Consider the following 22622-nt stretch of genomic DNA (forward strand, 5'->3'; position numbering starts at 1 on the left):
CCTGCTGATTCTAAAACATGCTATTGCCAACATGTAAAAAAAGTAAAATTAAACCAAATTATCAATTCATATATGTTTATGAAGTACTTACTCTGTGCCAGCCACTGTACTAGACTCTAGGACTCAGATGATGGATAAGATATAATTGCTGGTCCACAAAAACAAAGTGACTTATTAAGTTCCCTGAAATTTAGTGGCAGAGCTGAGACTTAAGCACAGGGCTTGCACGCACCTCTAAATGTCGCTGAATGTTTGTATAAAATATAGTTCGCTGGATTCAGGACACTGTAAATTTCTAAGACAGCTTCCCCATGCCCCCCAAAACAAGTCATGTTTTTAGGCATTGCAAGGAAGGTTTTCTCTGTGAGCTAAGACTCCACATATTGCTCCTTTTTTTTTCTTTATCCGCGATATATCTGACAACATTTTTTGGCCTGCTGAGATTCTGAGATAAGCTGTAACTGCAGCCAACACATGGTTCATACAGGATTAGGAAAGAAAAAAAGTCTTGAAATACAGTCACATATAACCATGTTAATTAACATGTGTCTTACTGGCTTGACTGTAAATTCAAAATAGGTTTAAAGAGAAGAAGTCATGGATCTAGAATGAACTGAAGAAAGTCTGACTTCTGTTTCAGTTTCGGTTCACACCTCTCATATTTTGGTATAAGTAAAATAAGGTTTCAATAAACTCTAAGGGAGGACATGGGGAGATGGTGTTGAGTAAGGTGGCTGAAGGTGTAGAAAAGAGGAGGAAACTGTTCGTACAAGATGAAAGGAGACCACAGAAGTATCTAGTCCGGCATTTTTCAGTCTTTGCTTACCAAATAACTCTTAGTTCATACAAGATATTACTCAGACACATTTTGAAAATTAACAGATAATGTGTTCCTGTGTGCATGCATGTGTGTATGTGCCAGAGAGTGGATGGCCACCTACTGTAATTGGCACGTGACTGACCTAGGCCACCTCCATCAGTTTCCAGATGAGAAAACTGAGGTCTGAAAAGAAATAAGGTCAAAAAACTAATAGGAACAGCCAGGACCAGAACTCAGGTTAACTCTGTGTGTGTGGCTGGGTGGAAACCATATACTGATAATGATTCAATTTGTCATTTGTTGGGTGTGTCACTTCTTGTACCCCAGTTGCCTCTGCCCTGAGTCACTGAGCATTTCCAGCTGCCCGGCTACCAAGGAGGCATAGGGCTGACCAAAGAGCAGGGGCTGGAGGGAGGCCTTTAGCCGGGAACATTCTTTTGTTTACTGTATTTTACCAAACTAGAGCTAGGACTGGGGTCGAGGTCTCCTCATGCCCAGAATGGTGCTCTCTGAAACCTGTTTCTGAACACAAAACAAGACAAGCTCCATCACCCTCTTTGGTCTTTCTTTCCCCAGACTTCCTTACCTTCCCCCCATGGTGTCACCAACTATAGACCTTGACAGTGTACAGCACAACAGAGTCTACACTTGGTTCTAATTGCTTTCCTCAGTTTCCCACAATTCTTTGGGGACGACACCTTGGCTCTGAGTGTAAACAGACAACTGCCTCCTTTCTTAGCTCCTAGCAGTCCCTGGCACCCTCTTTCCACGTGGTGTGTCCTGGGCAATCTCCAGTCTTAAATCGAATCAGCTCTTTGCTCCTTTTAGGCAACTCACCGATTTTTCAATGAACTTAGCTTGTCTGTTTTATTGGCACTAAAGAAGGTTGGGTTCTTAGCATCATTAACATTTTAGTTGAGGAAGAATTCCCAGACTGCCCAGGCATTAATCCAGAACTGTTAAATATCTAAAAAGTAATCTGTACTCAAACAAAGCTTGGCCAGGTCTGCCCCCTTTTGAACCTGGATGCCAATGAGCCCCTAGCCCCAAACCTACCCAAGTTTTCTATACTGAATGGTGATAAGTAAAACACTGGAGTACAATAAAGTGGACATCTTTGTCTGTTGCTGCTGCTACTACTGCTGTTGAAGACCACTTCCCCCCAGGGATCCATATCCATCAGCAATTACCTGGCAGGCATGAAGCATCCTACAACAGTTGGAGGCAGTACTTGAGTGGATGGGTGTGTAAAATAAGGATAGCTATTTGGGCTCAAAGCCTCTGGGTGCCTTCTCTCACTTTCTCCCCCTGCCCCATCCCTCTAGAGTGAGAGACAGTCTGATCCTGTTGCCAAATATCTGGTAATCATCAGTGAGTCATTTAATGGCTATGGACCCCCCTTTCCTCCTCTGTAAAATCAATGAGTTGGACTAGACCATTGTAAGATCTCCTCACATCCTGAAATTCTATGGTTCCATGAGGCGGTACCAATGAAACCAAAGGGGTAAGAATGGAAGGCCTTCCAGACCACAAAGATTAAGAGGAAAAGAAGATAGCGAAGTCACCCCTGAAAGCCAGACTGGGCACCAAGTTCATTACTTCAAACTTCAATTCTATTTCTGGGCTAAACTGATTATTTAAAAATTGTAAAAGAATCATGGTCCCCAGTTACTGAATTAAAAATGACTAGATTCTGCATATAATTCTATATATTAATGATGGTGATTGTGAATGATAAATTATAACACAAAAAAGAAAGACTGTAAAGGAAGGCTCTTATGGGATCAGAAAAGTAATTCATTTTAGTCCTAACTGGAGTGAGACATGGTCATATATTTTCAGAGTTACATAGGTAAATCCCTAAAGTACTTTCTGGAAATATAAATAATACTAATATTACCTTGCTCTTATTTACCACCTTATTTTTTTCAAAGTGGTCTCTTAGGTATTAGCTCATTTGATCATGACGACCAATCCTCCAGCAGTCTAGAAAATGTTCTATGATATGCCAAGTTAAATTCATAAAGGGTGGCAGGGAACCCCTCAGAGGCACGTGCCAACTGACCTTAGGGTAGAAATCTTGAAATGCAGAGATTTCCAACCTCACACTGGCTCTCAGTCATCTCAAAGGGATTCATGAAATTCTCAAGCTTAAATTTCATTATCTGGTCTCTGCTACATGTGCCATCTCCATCCTGATACAGCGCTTCTCTCCTCTATCATTCTACCAACTCTTTCTTACTTCCCTCCCAGTGTTGCTTTAAAAGTCATCTAAGGACATTCCCAAACTGTTAGGGAGATGAATGTCACAGTAGCAGCAGTAGCCTGTTGAGTTGAAGTACTTACTGCAAGGACACCAAATACAACATATGCTGCTTCAGACCTTTATCTTTTACAGGATGACTCTCCTCTTGACTAGAATACCTGGAAAGTTCTTCTCCATCCTTCTAGCCTTAGAGCCTCAGCTCAAGCATCATCTACCCTGTGAAACCATAGTTTCCTAAAGTGAGCTGACCTCTTCCTCTTAAGGCCAGAGCATAGTACCTCCTGTAGGGCTCCTTTTATATCAACTGTCATTTGTTTATGTTTTTCTTCCCACCGCATTGGACTCTTTGACAGAAAGGACCACATCTGTTCCATTTCCGTACTCCCAGTGCTCAGCACAGTGCCAGCACAGAGTAGATGCTCAATGACAAATACATGTTCAATTAAACTGAGATGTATGTCATAAAATAGTTTAGAAGGTGCTATAAAACCAAACCAACATTGGGTTAGTGCTTTTTAAAAAAACAGAGACAATCACTAACCTAGCTGGCTAACTACATATACCTCAACTGAGGTATTAACAAGTCATTTATCTTTAATGGAAAGTTTCACATTTCTAAGCTACACACACTTGGAGGATAATCTTCTTCCATTTCTGCTCCATTTTAAAGATATAGTGGGGGGCTTCCCTGGTGGCGCAGTGCTTGAGAGTCCGCCTGCCGATGCAGGAGACGCGGGTTCGTGCCCCGTTTCGGGAAGATCCCACATGCCGCGGAGCGGCTGGGCCCGTGAGCCATGGCCACTGAGCCTGCGCGTCCGGAGCCTGTGCTCCACAAATGGGAGAGGCCACGACAGTGAGAGGCCCGCATAACGCAAGAAAAAAAAAAAAAAAGAAAGATATAGTGGGAACCCACCTCCTGTCTTCAGCACAGACTAAGCAAATAAAATTATGAGACCTCTTGATAAGTATGAAACAGACATTGGGAGAAAAATTTGACATAGGCAATTAAAAAATTCCTGGGAAGAAGCAAATGTGTATCAGTGAACACCTTCCTATCACCTAAATTTCACCTCTGCATTTTATGGAACATAAAATCTGATTTTATGGCTTGAAATATCAGTATACTTTAACTGTCTATATCCTCAATAGCGAGGATGAAAATAAACAATGAATTAAAACATGTAGGCTAGAAATGTTTGGAAAAATAAAACTGCACACATATCACTCTTTTGGTCTCTTGCCAATTAAAGGTTAGAACCTGAAGTTGGGGTAATAACCCACTGCTATTTTTTTCTTTGACCAGAGATCTCACACAAAATCTGGATACTTACAGTTTACTAAAATCCTTGATGTTCAAATTTCAAAAAGTTCATGCAACAAAGGATAGATTCCAAACACCTCTTTGCAAAGAAGGCAAACTTTTTAGGTTTAATTTTGCAATACTAGGTTGGTCTAGGCATAATTAGCACATTAATACATAAATAAGACAGTGACATCTATAGTGTGAATTTAACACTGAATATAAAACCATATTAAATTGTCAAAATTAGGATTAGTAATAATATACTTAAAGGATTTTAAAACATGAATAAAATTAGGTGTAAAAACTCTAGTATTTTGGGGCTTCCCTGGTGGCACAGTGGTTGAGAGTCCGCCTGCCGACGCAGGGGACACGGGTTCGTGCCCCGGTTCGGGAAGATCCCACATGCCGCGGAGCGGCTGGGCCCGTGAGCCATGGCCGCTAAGCCTGCGCGTCCGGAGCCTGTGCTCCGCATCGGGAGAGGCCACAACAGTGAGAGGCCCGCATACCACAAAAAACCACCACCACCACCACCAAAAAAACTCTAGTATTTTGACATTAACTTCTGAAAAATGTTTAATATTTTAAAATAGTTTTAAGAACATATGCTTTCTACTTTATTACAAGACAAATACTCTATCCAGAGCACAATTTATTACTACAAAATAAACATATGTTTAAAAGACAGTCTGTCAATTGAAAAAAAAACTCACACACATTAAAATAGCAGGTTTCCAGGCCAAGTTAAACAAAATATTTTCTACTTGACAAGCTGCTTACATTTAAATGAAAACAGGGCAATTGTGGTCAATAATATGGATTGCATATAATAAAAAGGACCTTAGATCATGTTAATACAAGGATCAGAAAGCAGTAACTTAAATTAAAACCACCCAATTATTTAGCAAACTTTCAGATACAGCAAATAAATTAATCTGTTTTAAATGAAAGTGCTCAGATAAGTAGCTTTTTGACCTATGAGTAAGTCTCACTAGCAGCCATCACAGCAAAGCAAGGATCTGCTGAAGCAAGGCAAAGCCCCCAAATCAAACAAATGGTATCAGTAATCAAAAAGCATTTGCAAAACATATTTCCTTGGTTAGTAGCAGGGGGTTCTGAGCAAATGCCGCCTACAGCTTCCTTCATACTTTGATATACAGTGTACGGGGGGGTGGTGAACACATGTTTCTCTTACCCATGAACAAGTGGGGTATTTTGCTTTTTAACAACAGGATATTTTCATTTCTGTACTGTCTTGTGAAAAAGGCCAGTCATTATACTATTAAGAATACATGTTTTTCACTTAAAATCCTCTATTATCCACTTATGTTTAACTTGTATTGGGATTTAAGAATGTGTCTTTATTGAGACAAGTAATGTGTCATCATTTTGCTCAGCTAACAGGCCTGACAGACCCTGTCTCCTTGAGTTAAGCACAGCAGATCTCTATTTCGTACATTGGTGGCAAAAGGTGGCAGAATAAATGAGAAATGCCAATTGGTAGTAAAGATTTTTAATCCCAAAGATGCAGACTTTCCTTTTGCCTTGGCCTTAATTATTCTATTTGGCCAGATGATGGTACGCTTTTTCAATAAAAGTGACCTCTATATATTGCAATAATTTATTTGGATGCCATTGTTACGTATTTTAACAAATAACATCACCATTCACTATACCTCATATTTTTGATCCTTTTTACTACTTATCACCTTCCTTATTTGAAACAGATTTTTAACAGATAATCTTGATCATTACAACAATATCTTGCTTGCATTTTATTCAAATAATTCTTAAAAACAGCTTAAAAAGCCGTTTGGAATAACATCAAGCTTGCCATCAATCAAACGAAAAAACTCCGCTGGCGGTTGTATAAACATCAGATCAAGTCTGATGTCTTCAAGGATTTCAGAGTGAACCATAAAAAACTCCATTAACTTCTGACAAAGAATGCAAATTAATCACAACATGGGGTGAAATGAAATTAAAGGCTCTTTTCTAATCAATGACAAGGCAGGATGAAATATTTGTTACTCTCTCTGCACTCAGACTGCCGAGGATGTTTGCACTTCCCCCGCAAAGCCCCAAATGTAAGGTGTGAGTACAGATTCACCCAGTTGCTGTTTAGCCCCCCCCGCCCCCCCCCCCCCACCCCGGCCCCCCAGAGCTATCTGCTTACAAGTCGTGGAGATTCACAGAACACACTAATCATCTGAATCTCAGGTGCATCCAATTTGTTATTCACACTCTCCCATGCCAGTGAAAAGCCTGGCGCAGACAGATGCACCAGGAACCCTAAATGACAGTTTTGGCCTCCGGAAGTACAATCACTACAGCAAAATCTAGTACAGCCTCCAGGTGAAATGTCTGGAGCTCCATATGGAGCAGGGAAAATTAACAACAAGATGAAAATCACTGCAGCAGCAGGGAGTCGGAATTTTTGAAAAAAAAAATGAAATTTAAAGATGAAGAAAGAGAAGTAATAAATTAATGGGGTGTGAAAACATTCAAAGCTTTACAATACCAGGGGCACTATTTGCTCAGATTTTTTTCCTTTTTTTAACTTCAGGTTATTTTGATGTAACTTATTAACCAAGATCGGGAAATGCAGCCAAAAGAAGAACATTTTTACACATGCAAAAGTACCTTAAATACATTTGTATCTATATTATCTTCACTTTCCTGTGGCATCTTGCTTACCAATTTCCAAATGCCAGAGCTGGCACATCCCCTGAGAAGTCTCCGAAATGGATTTACTGTCATCCTAATGCAGGGTACTGTTGTAAAGTTTGAATGAAGGATGACAGTTTTTAGCAGGCAATCTTTTTCATTTCTCCTAAATTATGGTGCCGTTAAACAAACCATTGCCCACCATCACGTTTTTTAAGTCAACTGGATTTGGATCTACATGATTAACTATACACAGCTCTAGTCCTTGTCCGGACTTGCACATTTTTCCCGATGACTATTAAAGCTGAATTGTTCAAGAAAGTGAGATACTATCTGCTTACCAGATGTTTAAAAACACAAGTTTTCATTATGCTATTGCGGAATATCCTTCCCAGGCACCCAGAGTTTAATGGCACTAGGGTCAGTGAGAGCTCTTGGGTCCCTCCAGATCCATCACTCTAAACACATGGTAAGAAAAGCAAAAGGGCTCTAGGGAATGGTCTTGTCATCATCTTCCATGGCACAACCCTTCTCATCTACACAGGAGGCCTCCTGAGGGCAGAGAAGGAGAGCCAGGAGAAGGGCTTGGTGGGGCTGAGCGGGAAGGAGGGCAGTGGTTTGAACAGTAAACCAAAATCAGAGTTCACAGAGCCAGTCATTTGGTTTAGTCGCCTGCAAGTCCTAGATCTAACTGTACCCATTCATCCCCAAGGCAAGGCGCCTCAGCTCTCTGAGACTCAGTCTGCTCACCTGGAGGCTGGAAATAACAGTCCCGAGTCAGATAACAGCAAGTGCTTTGGAGCTGGATGTCGGAAAGGTGCTAGGTGAATCTGACATCGTTGTTCCTCCTATTATAAGCTGTAGTAATAAGACCGTGTATTTATAATGGCTCCTAACCTTTCTTTCCATAGAGCCCTAAACTACATGCCAGTGAGGCTACGCAACTTTAAGGCCTAAAGGAAACTAAAATAGACAGTGTTTTCAAATAACAGATAAAAACCCAACCCCCCAAACAATGAAATTCATGGAGAATGATTATCTCAACAAAAATCCAGTCCTTTAACCTTTATGTTGGTCCCCGGCTACTGACTCTCCCTGCTATCTTCCCAACACCCCTCCCTCATCTGCATCCCCACCAGATACACACTGTGTCACCGGCAGGAAGAGACGCTGCTAACGACGCTGTCAGCAGCACTGACGCTGGGCTGGGGGAAGGACGAGTCTGGATGCTGGCCTTGCCTCCCCTCTTTCCCCAGCTGGCAGGTTGCAAGCACATCCTCTTGCAACCTTTGGTTGAGGATTAGAAATTCATATCCATAATCTTATTTGATCTGCATACTTCTAACCAGATAGGACAGGTAGGTATCAGGATGCTCATTTTAGAGATGAGGAAACAGGCCAAAGCAAGAATTAAGGCCTGCAGTGACCGGAGCTTGTTAGAGCTGGGTTCTAATCCTAATCTTCTAGCTCCTGGTCTAGAGTTCTTTCAAACAGGCCAGTCTCCTCAGCTTGCCACTAGTGAAGGCAGCTGAGATCTGGTTCCCTGATTTGACTTTGAGTACCCAGCCCTGGGTACAGACGGGATGCAAAACTGTGAGATCTTAAGGATATATGAAAATCTTTCATATGTTCAAGGGCCAGACCAGTGGGTAATAATTAAGATGAGGCAGTCCTCAGCCCGGTAAATAAAACTTTGACTCTATGGCTGCTTTGTAAACTAGTGAGTTACCTATCACTGGAGGTGTTCAACTTTGCTTTTCAGAGATAATGTTGAGAGGTTTGATTCGATGTTGTCTGAGATCACTTTCCACTCCTGAGAGTGTGTGATTCACTCCTGCCTATTCCACTTGGGATTCAATGGCCCCAAACCACCTACAGTACCACAGTGAGCAAATCAGCCATCCTGTTTGTCCAATTTATGAGGGGAGGCTATCACACAGAGTGGTTAGGGGTTCAAATGAGATAATATGGGCCAAAGAGAAGGTATTATTTCATAATCCAGTCCCCGCGATACTATAAAAATAAACATTTTTCTTCATGTACTTTATTTGAAGGCAAAAGGGTAGAAAAGGAATCTGTAAAGTAACCTTTCCCAATCTTCAGTCTATTGTACAAAGCCTGTAAAATAAATGCCAACTCCATCAAAAGTCATTAATGATTCCAGCAATGAAGTGCACAAACTTCTGTTGAAAGACCTGGGAAATAGACCTGATGGCATCAAACCTGCTTCTATTATTTGAAATGAAAGTCCCAATTTGGTGACAATATTCTATCACGATTCAAGGAATACAGTTTTCCCCTCACTCTGGCATAACAGTGATTGCTACCTAGGGAGTTCAACGCATTAGAATTTTCCAACTTCCACTCGACTGATCAAGTAAACATATACTTAAACATTCCAGAAAACAATACTGCAAAGGTAGACAGCCTCTTTCTAAATTCGACCAGAGCCTGCAAAAGCTTCATTTGTCAAATGCAATCGTTTCTTAGACTTATCACTTATCAAATCTCACTGATTAAATACTCTAGGCATTAGGAATCTCAAGAATACAGCTACATTCCCAATCTTTGGTATTTTTTTTTTCTTAGATGGCTTATACAAGTTTTCTGTTAAGACTTGTTTGAGAGAGAAGTTATATAGTGCCTCTTCTCTTCACTTACAAAATTTGAGGCGATTGCATACACTGGCCAAACAGTGAATTGTTTAAAAATTACTGACAGAATAAGAGGCTTACCAAGATAAATATTCTAATGAGCTATAAATCCTGAAAATGTGATTTTAATTTGATGGGCTACCTAGAGCTAAGCAGCAAGGCTGTACACAGTAAAATCTCACTAAATGCGAGCATGCATGCCAAGTGATTACACTTAGGATCTTCTCTTTAAGGAAAAGATTATGTTTAAACAAAGAATCCTACAAATTTGAAAAGTGAGACTGACACTCTTGAACCTAACAACCTGGATGCTTTCTCCTCCACTTATCTGATGGCTTTAACTGTAAAAGAAAAAGGATACAAAAGAGACATTTCAGCGTGTGAAGGGGCTTTAAATGTCCACATGGGTACCAGGACAATTTGCTTCAAACTGCTTATAAAGATGGTAGAGAGAATGAGCCCCATCCTATTATTCAATAACCATGTTTGTGATGCATCTGCATAATCTAACCATGCATAAATTAGTATGTGTAATACAACACTTATTTGCATAATAATAGCAAGTTAATAGATGCTTAAAGAGCAGAGACCAACACCACCTTTAAATCAGACATGCCTCCAGGCACTTTGGCCTGTACAGACCAAGATGCCAGAAAAACAGGGAGCATCAGCCAACAGTCAAACCATTCATTTTTCATCCCTCTAGACATTTTACTTATTTCCCCACACACACTGGGGAATCATTTTCAAACCACAAAATAGCTTTATATTTTAAGTGCTAGCACCCTTCTATAATAAAAATCTTAAAGAAATTACTACAGAGATTATTATCAGCAATGGTAACATAATGGACATTTTATTTTCCTAGAAATGTAAATAGGAAGGACAAATTTTTTAAAAAGAAAATGTTTGAAATCACAGCCACATAAAATTGGGGGCCCATCTATTTGCTTAGCAAAAATAATGACTTAGATTAGATATTTTCACCCTTCACCTCAATCCTTTAATTCAAATAACTAATTGAATCCAAAAACGCAAATAGTGTATCAAGAAAAGGCTGTGCCCCTCTTCCAACCTCAGTAAGAGCACATGCTACTGGGTTGGGATGAGGAAAAACATTACCAGTGCCACACAAAGGAAGAGCACAATGATGGCTTTCAACCTTTAACAAAGAGGAAAAAAATCTGGAGTACAAAAAAATCAAAAATCAATAGAGACTCCTAAATGACTCCTTTAAGATATCACTTTTCAATTTAACAGGACAGATTTATTTGTATGTGGCTCAAATGTTCACAATTGCTCCCTGCACTTCATACATAGGAATGAATGTCACAGTGGAAAATGGCAGTAATGAACAATCTTACCTGAGGATATGGAAACCTCCCAAGAGCAAGCTGAGAAAGGAAATAATATTTGTCTAGTTATAGATTTGCATGCAGGGCAGATCTTAAGACAGACAAGTACTAAATTTCAGAATTACATCCAGCAAATATAAAAAGCTCACAACCTTAAATGCACAAACTAAATTATTGCTGTAATTACATTGAAAGCTATATATAGAATGAACATTTACACTGGACAATGTTGTATCCCTGATAAAATATTCTATTTTTAACAACTAAACACTACCCTTACATAGTTTCTCTTAGGAATATTGTCAGCTGTACGGGCATTATTCACATTTACAAGTGTACGACAGTTTCTTCTAAACAGAGATGTAAAACCATAGGATACTGTTGGCTTTTCCTCTTGTAAAAATGGAAACACTTAATTGCTCCTAGTCCACAGCTCTGTAGAATTTTCAGTTATAAGTATTATAGGAAGAGCTGTAGGAAATGCAGAGTGGGCCACGTGAAATAGAAAATTTTGCCATTATTTTCACTTATTTGTTAGTTTTTTTCAACCATTTATATTTAGAAGAAAAGAGCTACTACTAGTGGGAAAGTGGCAGTTCAAGACTATGAAGTTGGAACTATAGGTCTGAAATTGGGTAACTGAATCCTTACAGCTCCCAATTTTATTTAATTTGTAAACTGTTATGTGTTTCTAGGCCACTCACTTAATTTTGGTCTTTGCATTCTCATCTGTGAAAACAAAATGATTCAACCAGGAATAGGATTGATATGAAGTGATAAGATCAAATTTACCAAACATACCATAATTTATTTAAAGAAAAACTGTGGCTAAATTTTGCAACTTCATAATGTGGCCCATCGTCAAGTCTGAAATCCTTTATAGGTATTTGTAAATATTTTCAAAGTAGAATCACTACATCAGGGAACTTTGAAGCTAGAACGGATCCAAGGAAACATCAATCTGTTTTACAGATTAGAACCCCAGAGTCCCATTCAAGATGTTTCCACACAGTTCATCAGTAGAAGCCTGGGGACTGACCCCAAGGCTTGCAACTTCATCCAGGGTTCTTTCCAGCATATTACATTGCTTTTCTAGATCCTGAGAAGTTATGCACTTATCTCAAAGACACTGACACTACTCAAACATTTTTGAACTCCCTCTTTTGGAACTGTGTTTAGAATCATTTCAAGTCACAGAAGAACAACGACTTCATTTTATTAGAACTGCATCTTATCTTGAGCTTAAAATTATACCCCTCTGTTTTTTGATCATGTAAATTATTTGTTGACTAAGGTCTGAACGGCCTATGGGTATTACCAAAACCCAAAGCCAAGTTCAAAGAAAAAATATTTTGCTCCTTAATAAGGATAGATGTGAAGATGCTGAGGTTAATTTTTAAAGTTCTAAAACCAGTTTGAGCAACAGCAATGTAATAGGAATAAACCATATTACCATGTAAGGTGACTACCTGGAAAGGGCCAACACTCATTTGGATTTGTGTGTGTGTGTGTGTGTGTGTGTGTGTGTGTGTGTGTGTGTATGTGTGTGTGTACATATATATATATGAATACTTGGTAAGATTTGTTACCTTGTACTCATTTCTTGTATACTCAGAATTCTCAGATTTTCAAGACATAAAGTTATACTATCATTGTTTCATTTGGTGGATGTCATTAATCTGTTCAACTATAGAGTGAAGGAAAGAGAGTACGGATGTTAATCAAACTCCCTTTCACAGTTTTGTGTGATTATGTCTGTTGTCTATATGCTGCTATTAGTTAGGAAGGGGAGGGACTCAGCTCTCCACTGCCTCCACTCCACCCTCACCCAATACAGGCTATTGATTTGACTTACATTCTGTAAATACAGTGTTTCTGGCCAATGAGAATGTGCACATTGATTCAGAAAGAGCCATTATGGTCTTTTGTGGCAGTAATGGGTGGGCTAGGCATTTGCACCATTCTATACTGAACTGACAGGCAGTGACAGCTCACCAAAAGCTGTCACCTATCATCACACCCATCTGTAGATTATGAGTTTTGCACATTCTTTCATTTGGAAAAAGTAGCAAGAGGAGGGTCTCTCGTCTGAAAAAGCTGACAGCTTAATAACTACTAGAAAACGTTTAGAACATCCTATCTGAAGTCCTTCTACAGGTGCTGCACCATTCACTCTGGTACATGTTGAACATGTCATTAGGGCCTATGGAAGAATTCTGTCCACGTAGCTTACCAGCAGAAGAAACCTGCCCACCATATATACAGTTAAGGTCTAAACTAGCTGGCCAGTGCCAACACTGGCCATTGGTTCTTGTAGATTAAAGAACTAAGCAATGATAAAAGACTTTTAAAAAAAAAAAAAGAGTAGGATGAGGTGAAAAATGTGAACCTTTTCCACTTCAACACAAAGCCTCAAATTCTCAAGTCATCACTATTCTATGGAGAGGCAAGGCTACAGCAGACTTGGGAATGTGCACTCATCTACTTGGCCCCCTCTCACAACTGGTAAAAGGTAATTAGGCTGGCTGATGATATTCATTTACTCTGTAAGAGACCTCCATCAGGAGAACAGAGAGAAAATTCAGCAGGGAGCATCTCCGTACCAGCCTGCTTGGGAACAGGTGGCAATGTTTGAACTAGTGACCTCAACATTCTTGGAACTGGCTTTACTCATGTGCACTTTCCTGATATCCTGTGGAAGCTCTCAGTCTTACTTGTCAACTACATTCCTGCGAGGACTGTTTCTAAGGCATCTTACAGGTCTGACCTCTTTTCAATCTGAGGGCAGAGAATGGTCCCTGTTCTTGACCAGAGACGTGCAACAATCATTTCCTCTCCCACAGTGTCACCACTGGGCTGCTCCAGTGGCAAGCCAAGGATTCCAATTCTGCACTAGTGAAAACTGGCAGCGGTACTATAAGGCTGGCACCACAAGCAGTCATTTTAAGGCCCTGGGAGAGGGAGCTGCCTTCCATGTATGTCTCTGCCCTTTCAGGTTTAATGCAGCTGCAGTGTTTATGTTCTACACTATTTGTCTGGTGGCCAAATAGAAGGAAATATATAGCTAAGCTCTAGAACCTTTTTATCAAGTTCAATTAGGAGAAGGTAAAAAAGGAAAAGGGCTCTTAGCAGATATGGCTGAGGCTGTCAAAAGTCAAAATAAACACTGAACCCTTATGGGGAAGAGGGAGTACATACATATGCTATGAGTGAATATTTCAGAGACAGATGGACCTGGGGCCATTCTGTATCTTTTACCCTTACTGGTCTATTAATCTACTTGCATTTCCCCAGTTTTTATTGTCAAGGTATTATAAATTAGGAAACTTACAAAAGAGAGTATGTAATCTTCTCTGAAATGGCCTGCAGATATGTCACTGTACTAAATGTGTTTCAGATTTAATGAAGCTTTAATGTCCTTTTTGATTTTGCCTGTTTCTGTATCACCAGGGGTCGGGCAAGGCAATCAGCACTCAAGAGGGTGGTTTGGTTTAAAACTAGGAAAAAACTCATTTGCTTATGAGTTGCACTGTATTTTCTTAATTAAATTTACTGAGAAAAATGGTTTAAGTTCAGCCAACCAATGACCTTTGTATGTAGATGTAGATTTATAAATAGGTTAAAGAAAAAAAAAAAAAAGAATCACAACAAAGCAAACAGATTAGGGCTTAGCCAATGGAAGTCTTTGCCCTCTTTATCATCTTTTCAAAAGAAGCATTTAAATTTAGGCAGCTTAAGTCCAGTTAAAAAAAAGTATATTGAAAAATGTGGGCGCACAGAAGCGCGAGCAATTCATCAAATGACTCTAACATCCTTTCTATTCCCAGCAGGGGAGCGGCTCACACTGTAAAAGATTTGGAAAAGCTTTATTTATTTTGGGGAAGTGGAGGTAGAGATGAGGGAGGGAGAGGATTCTATTTAATGTTAAATAAAAAAGTGCATTTTAATTTTAAATACATAAGATTCAGCAAAGTGCTAAATACTCTGTTCGTGGTGGGAGATTTACTATGCAAAAGGCAGAGAAAGAATGCTCTAAAAACATTTACCAGTTGGTAAATAACAGTAAACCACTAACCTTTCACTGTAAAACTAGGACTGCTCCTCAGTGTTATCTTATTGATCTTTGATTTGTCCAACCATAATCTATGAAATACTCTTGAGTTAGCAGTATCTGAATAGGTTGGACTTTATCACTTAAATAACCAATATATGTGTGAGTGTGATTATAACAATTGCCAAATACATAACAAATGTGTGATAGAAACCTTTGTATTTTAACAAAAAGGGTAGAAGATATTTATTTACAAAGCAACAAAAATGGCTTCTGTTGATAATAAGAATAATTATTGTCATGAAGTCATAAATGATAAAGAGAAAACATACATTGTAACCAGAAAGCAAGAGCAGGACACAAACTCAGGATATGTTTTTGGTGATCAACTGACCAACTTAGAATATCAACAATGTGGGAGTAGCTTTAAATTTACAGTTATACAAGAAGAGCCCTGGATTTTATAAATTCTTAATTTAGACATATTCTATGTTTCTCAGCAAAACTGCAAATTGAAAATAAGCATTTCCAATATAGCCAGTGATCTAGTTGAAGGAGGACTTTATAGTCTGAAATGTTCTAAAATTTGTTCTTAATTACCCTTGTGCACATTTTACACAATTAAATTTCCATCGAAGGATTTTGCATTTAGATTGTGCACTGCAGTTAAACCTTTATTTTATAGAAATGCAGCAGCCACTTTGGGACATTCAGACACAGGGAAACTTTAAAAAAATCAGACTTAACTACTGGATTACATAAAATTCCCTAGGTGAGATTTCATCCCAAGACCAATTTACACAGTCCTAGAGAGAGAGTTTAAATCATCTGAAACTATGCTAGCGAAGGACCATAATAAATACTAAATACCTCAAAATCTACCCTAAGATTTTTCTTTTCTTCCCGTGTATCAATTTCACTGTCCTCTTACTGTATGGTTTAAAAACAATCCAAAGGATATAACAGCAATTTACCAGTGTTAAAGTGCTTTGGAGGTTAAATTGACAACAAAGAACACAGAAACACAAAGCGTCTTGAAGTAGGGTTTCAATTAAATGTGGAGGATTTAGTAATGCAGTACCAAAAAAAAAAGAGTTACAAATTAATTTAATCTTCTGCCTATAGTTTGCAGCTGCACTCCGAAGTGTCTTGGGCTTAAGAACAAAGACTTGAAAGGCCTCGGAGTGAGGAAAGCTTCAATTTTTAATGTATAACGCCATTAGCTGATAACTTGTGGAATGTGCAACCCCTGTGGAGGGGCATAAGTGCGAGTAACAGAGACGGATGAAGTGGCATATTTGTTCATGTCTAGAACTATGAGGAAGAGGGTTATTACTACCACCATCAGGCCCAACAGAAATATGCCCTAATAACCTTTGGGACCCTCCACATTATCAGTTTTCACTACATCAAATATATTAAAATCAAAACCTAATTCACTTTAATTAAAGACAATTAGTTTGTTTTACTATTATTGTTTTAACTTGTGTGACATTATAATACATTGCAAATTAAAGACGGAATATTAAATATAACAAAAAAAAAATCAAACTGTGTACACCTTCCCACCCATGCTTGGTGAAATCAGCTTATCACCAGTGTCTATATTTAAAGAAATTCAAGAACAGCTGTCATTAAAAGTAGTGTAGAAACATTTCACCCTAAAAAGAATTCAGTGGAACCATGCATATGTTTTCCCTATTCAATTTATACTTCTTTTCACATAATGCTTTCCTATAACTCCAAGGATTTCTTTAACACAAAACAGAATCATGGCCCAACGGAGGCACAAGAAGCTTAATTAATTTGCTCAAGGTCATACTGTAGGTTGGTGGCAAAGCTTGTTAAATTACTGGTAACTCTGGGCTCTACAGATGCTTTGGCAATGGCAAAGGCCCCTGTCTGCAAAGGCCCCAGAGACTTCCAGTGCAGAGGGTGAATGAACCACGGCAAATAACTCACGACGCCTGTTCAAAAGGTGCCAAGTGCTCTGGAGAGCTCACAACATTTTCTTTGTGTAGAAAGAGCCTAAATGTGAGTTTCCCACCAGGAGTGCTTCTTAACAGGTCCCAATATTTTAAAAAGAACTATTCATCCTCACCAGAGTCCATTAATAAAAAGTAAATTTATTTTAACTTAAAGATCCCAAGCACAGTAGCACAAAGAAATAAATCAAACATTTATCCATCATTCAGAAGGTCCTGCATTCTATCCCACAGATTACTAATAATAATGGAGAAAAGATAGCATCACAAATAAATGTTTCTAATACAGTGGGTTTTTTTTATTCTCTTTTTAAATTAGAAATGGGTTTATTACAGTGGACACTTAAATGGGACCAGGGCAACAGTAATTCACAAGTACAATATCCTAATGCTGTTCCTTTAATTGCTTTATTTGTTTTACTGTTAAAAATGATTGCTTGCTGTAGTCTAACCATGCATGCTGAAAAGCATGATACATTGAGGTCTCAACCTGGGCAAACTGTACCTAAACTTACACTTTATTGAAGCTTAGTTCACAATCTTCACCTAATATAGGGTTATATCCCAGCGCAGCAGGAGGATAAATCATCCTGGAATATTACTCTGGTAAAGTTTAGCTGTGACTGGAGCATATGTGCTTTCGAGCCACTGAAGCAAAGGCCCATAAAATACACTAATTACTGGAAGTTATGGTCACTGAGTGATTGATAGCGCTCTGCAAGGCAACTTCCTCATTTTCAGCTCTTCTGACGGGGCTCATCCGCCACATAGCAATTATTAATTCATGACCCACCCCTCAGGCATTAGTACCTTTACTTCTAATTCTCCTGCTACCAAACTACTGCTACAGCTGGACACTGTCTTTCTTCATTCTGATGGCTGGGTAAGGATGATTAAAAGTAGATTTCACGCTAAATGCTATTGTTTTGAATCTTTAAATGTTGCTTGGTCTTTCTAACCCTGCTGTCCTAAAAAACATAATTCTCCTTCCTCTCCCATAATGCTATTTCACTTGCATCATTTTCTTTTTTCTCTTTAAAAAAGAATTTGTGTGTGTTTATGCATATATATGTATATGTATGCATATATGTGTATATATGTGTGTGCGTGTGTTTGTATATGTGTGTGTGTATATATCAGTCTGTCTATACTGTATAAGATCAAAAACTCTGAATAATTTTTTAGTGGAACACTGTGGTTTAAATGCAATATATAACTTCAACTAGGCCACAGTAAATATGACACAGTTAATTGATAAAAAAATAAAAGGTAACCCTCCATTTAAATAGACCCACTTTTGTAGCTTTGAAGACATTCTAAGTGTTTCAAGTTGATTTCCATCAGTAGCTTCACTCAGAGCAATGCTAATTAAATAATATCTGGGTATATAACTGAATTTCTAAAAGTCACTCAGAAACAACTGCAAAGGTCTCTTTTGATGGTGTTCTGTGCCTTGAGAGGAAATTCAGTGAGAGACTCTGAATTAAAGAGAGATAAAGTTCAGTCATGATGGGTGAAAGCAGACATTTTACTTTTCTAATAGAAAAATAAATGTTCTTCAACTTGTGAACAACTCAAAATGCAATACTAAGGGTGGTTTTCCTAGGTGGAATCTGAGATAGTGTAATGGATGAATAGATGACTCCAAGCTACCTATACTTTCAGAGTTTGTTTCAAATTATTCCTCCTCTTCTGTTGGGAGTTAGTCCCAGAAAACAATTGTGAGGACAAATTCCATACCCTCCCTGTTCATACCATTCACTGGGCAGTGTATCACATCCCACCTGGTAACTATCTTCCTGTATCTCTAATGCTGGTAAATTTCACTTGTTTAAGGGCAAACTCTAAGTCATAAACTTTCACATGCTCACCATGACACCAGAAATAGTATTTTGCAGTAGGCTGATGATGAGCATTTGTTGATTATGATATACGCCCTGATGGTGATGTCTCCTAGAGCTTGGTCAACTTGGTGCTGCATGGCTTGGTTGCTTCTACTATTAAAGCTACAATACTTTAATAAACATAGTATACAAACTTTTCAGTATTAGGGGCTGACTGTTTTAACTGGTAAGGCCCTCTTACACATATTTCACTGCTTAGAATAATCACTTTCACATACTTCAGCATTATGATTAATTCAGATGGCTTATTTCTTGTTAAAGACTGAAGGGGTACAAGAAGAAAAGATTAGAGTTAACTGCCCCCAAATCCATCTCATGTGCTTAATTCAATAACCATTTTAATCTTTACAGTAAGAATTAAGAAATGACACTCTTTCAATATGTTTGTATAACGCTGACCTGTGTGCTCTAACAGTGGGGTGGCTTTAATCCTGATAACAGCCCCTAGAGACCTAGCTTGGTAGGGTGTCCTCCATTTCTAAACTGCTCACTGGAGTCATGTAGCTACAGGTACCTGAGAAAACATCAGGGCTGGGGTATAGTCTATCGAGTGCAGTCTAAGCCACACTTGTATTTCCAGACATTTCAAAGTCAAGAGAGTCATAATTAGGTAATATGCTCACACTTCTGGCCTCTCTGTGTGTTGCTGCTCCTGACAGAGGGGGAAGGGAAGAAAGGAAGGGAGAGGTATGGAGTGGCCATCCCCACACCAAGACTCCATGCATGCAGGTGAAGTCATCTTGGATTTCCCTTCTTAACCACCATCTGACTACACCCTCACCACCCACAGAATCCTGAGAAAAAAATAAATGGTTATTTTAAGCTATTAATGTTGGATAATTTATTAAGAGTAATAGATAACTGAAATGCTATCCTTGACATTGATGAGCCCTCCCACTCATCTGCCCAGTCCTATGTGCTTTTTCACTGCACTTTTACTTATCTTTCTCCCTTCTAGTCAAGGAGCTCCTGAGGGCAAAGTTTGTATCCCTACTGCCAACACAAGGCAGCACTACATAAATGTAGTGCTGGTACTCTCATCTACCTGCTTCCATTTTATTATAGCAGACATACTGGAGATTAGGTTAATTTTTGTGTTTCCTAAAAAAAAAATAAACTAGGTCTTGGCTTCTGAAAAACAACAGCAACTGTACATTTCAAAATACAGTAAAGCTGGGCTTCCCTGGTGGCACAGTGGTTGGGAATCCGCCTGCCTGTGCAGGGGACATGGGTTTGAGCCCTGGTCCGGGGAGATCCCACAGGCCACGGAGCAACTAAGCCCGTGCACCACAACTGCTGAGCCTGTGCTCTAGAGCCCGTGAACCACAGCTGCTGAGGCCCGCACACCTAGAGCCCGTGCTCAGCAACAAAGAGAAGCCACCACAATGAGAAGCCCGCGCACCTCAACAAAGAGTGGCTCCCACTTGCCGCAACTAGAGGAAGCCCGCGCACAGCAACGAAGAGCCAACGCAGCCAAACATAAATAATTTAATTAATTAATCTATTTTAAAAAATACAGTAAAGCTGAACCAACTATAGGGAGAGTGTAGGTAGCAATCCTGTGAAAAGCAGTGTTGACTATGAGCAGAGTCACAATAAACCAGTCTTTCCCTTTATCTGATTTCCTGCTCATTTACAGTTACCATTTCTCTCTCCTTTTTTCAAACTACTGATCTACTTCTTTTCTACAGCACAGCAGAAGAAGCAGACTTTCATCCAGAGTCAGACATTTAACTGCAGCTCCCTGGTCTAGTCACCTAACCTTTCTGGAAAAGTCCTTTAATTTCTCTGGATCTCAGTTTCCTTATTTGCAAAATAGGAACTTTGACGCTTATAGATCAAAGTTGGTGGAATCATCTTGGGTACCTTAAATTACTGATTTTTTGGTCATTTCCATCACAGTGGGGAGAAGCTTAAATGAGATAATGAATATCAAATGGCTCTGTAAAGTGTTATGTACACATAAAGTGTTGTCACCCTTCTAGAATGACACTGAGTGAGAAGATGTCAACAGCAAGGAATAGGGGAAAGCACACTCCACTTCACATCAGAGGTCCCAGCTGCCAGTCCTAACTTATGCTGTACCTGTGGGCACAGTCCTTCCCTTCTCTGGACCCGAGCTTCCCCACTGGTAGGAGGAGGGATCCGATTTAACAAGTTCTAATGTCTCTCTTCTAGTTAAAAAACACTCTAGTCTCTAAATACAAGATGAGTGCAAAAGATTTTTCTAATTAAACGCTAAAAAAATGTTAAAGTTATTATTACTCAGTTCAGAACCAAAGTATGGAAAATAGTCTGTAGGATCTTTGAAAGGATTTTTTTTTTTTTTTTTTTTTTTTGCGGTACGCGGGCCTCTCACTGTGGTGGCCTCTCCCGTTGCAGGGCACAGGCTCCGGACGCGCAGGCTCAGCGGCCGTGGCTCACGGGCCCAGCCGCTCCGCGGCATGTGGGATCCTCCCGGACCGGGACACGAAGCCGTGTCCCCTGCATTGGCAGGCGGACTCTCAACCACTGCGCCACCAGGAAAGCCCTGAGAGGATTTTTAAAGGGTTTTTAAAAGGATCTGAGTATTGATAGATCTCTATGAGACGTGGTTTTTATTGCTCAGTATCTCAAAGGTAGCAGCAGCGGTTCCTCAAATTATCACACTCAGAATTTTAGAGTTGACAGATGTCACTAGAACGCTGGCCCCTTTTATCTTTTAGATCTCAACTCAAAAGTAACCTGACACCACTCAGTTACTCCTATCATACGGTGCTGTTTATTTCTGTCTAAAAAGTTATTATTGTCAAGTACCCTTCTTTATAATGTAGGCTCCATTAAAGCGGGGATTTTGTCACTTTCATTCCTAGCAATGTCCCCAGTGACTAGCACAGTGCCTGCCACATAATGGGCACTCAACAAAAATCTGCTAAGTGACTAAATGAATAAATGACTGCATCTTGTCTAACCTTATACCTGTCTCTTCTACAAAGTATTTCTTAAAAAAAAACAAACCTGAGACAAGTATTCAGTCACTACTTAAATGCCCCTAGGGATGTGAGCATTTTTTTACCTCTAAAAGGATGACTGCACTGTTGAGTAGGAAGGGTGCAGGGATCTATCCATTAAAAAACTCTTCTTTATACAGAATAGAAAACCACGGGCTTTTTGTTTTTTGTTTTTTCGTTAGCTTCAGAAAACTCAGCACATCAGTCAGAAAGTAGCAGCTTGCCCCTCCACTGACAATCCTTCAAACACTGGAATATGGGTTGTCAAATGCCTGCTTTGTCTTCTCTTTATTTCTTTATTCTTCATATCAAGACTTTGTTGAGTTAATGCTTTTCTTCTTTTTTTTAAAGTCCAAATTTTGTGTATTTGTGTGTATACACGATTTGGACATGTGCTCTTGGAAAAACTTTAAAATCAGTCTGAAATCCATCAAAATAATAAAATGCTTAGCTGGGACTGCTAGCACCTGTTCCATCTTGTTTTGTCAATCTCATGGTTGTTCAGGATAGCTCTGAGCACAAAGCAAGCTCAACAATGCCTCATTCAGTGGGAAACACTTCACTTTGTCTGCCAGTTTCACATTCACTACAATCACTGACAACCTTGGAAAATGCACATTTAGGCATGGT

At 39.3% G+C, this 22622-nt stretch overlaps 1 protein-coding gene across 1 annotated transcript in view; it reads right to left on the reverse strand.

Moving 5' to 3' along the window:
- MAP2K5 (mitogen-activated protein kinase kinase 5) overlaps positions 1-22622 on the reverse strand; it is a 116258-nt gene that overhangs the window by 70635 nt on the left and 23001 nt on the right. Inside the window, exon 4 of the mRNA XM_007445606.1 lies at positions 11072-11101. Within this exon, the coding sequence (XP_007445668.1) occupies positions 11072-11101 (30 nt within the window). The remainder of the gene's footprint in view (positions 1-11071; positions 11102-22622) is intronic.

This window comes from Lipotes vexillifer, unplaced genomic scaffold (genome assembly GCF_000442215.2).
Source record: "Lipotes vexillifer unplaced genomic scaffold, Lipotes_vexillifer_v1.1 scaffold972, whole genome shotgun sequence".
Taxonomy (NCBI): domain Eukaryota; kingdom Metazoa; phylum Chordata; class Mammalia; order Artiodactyla; family Lipotidae; genus Lipotes; species Lipotes vexillifer.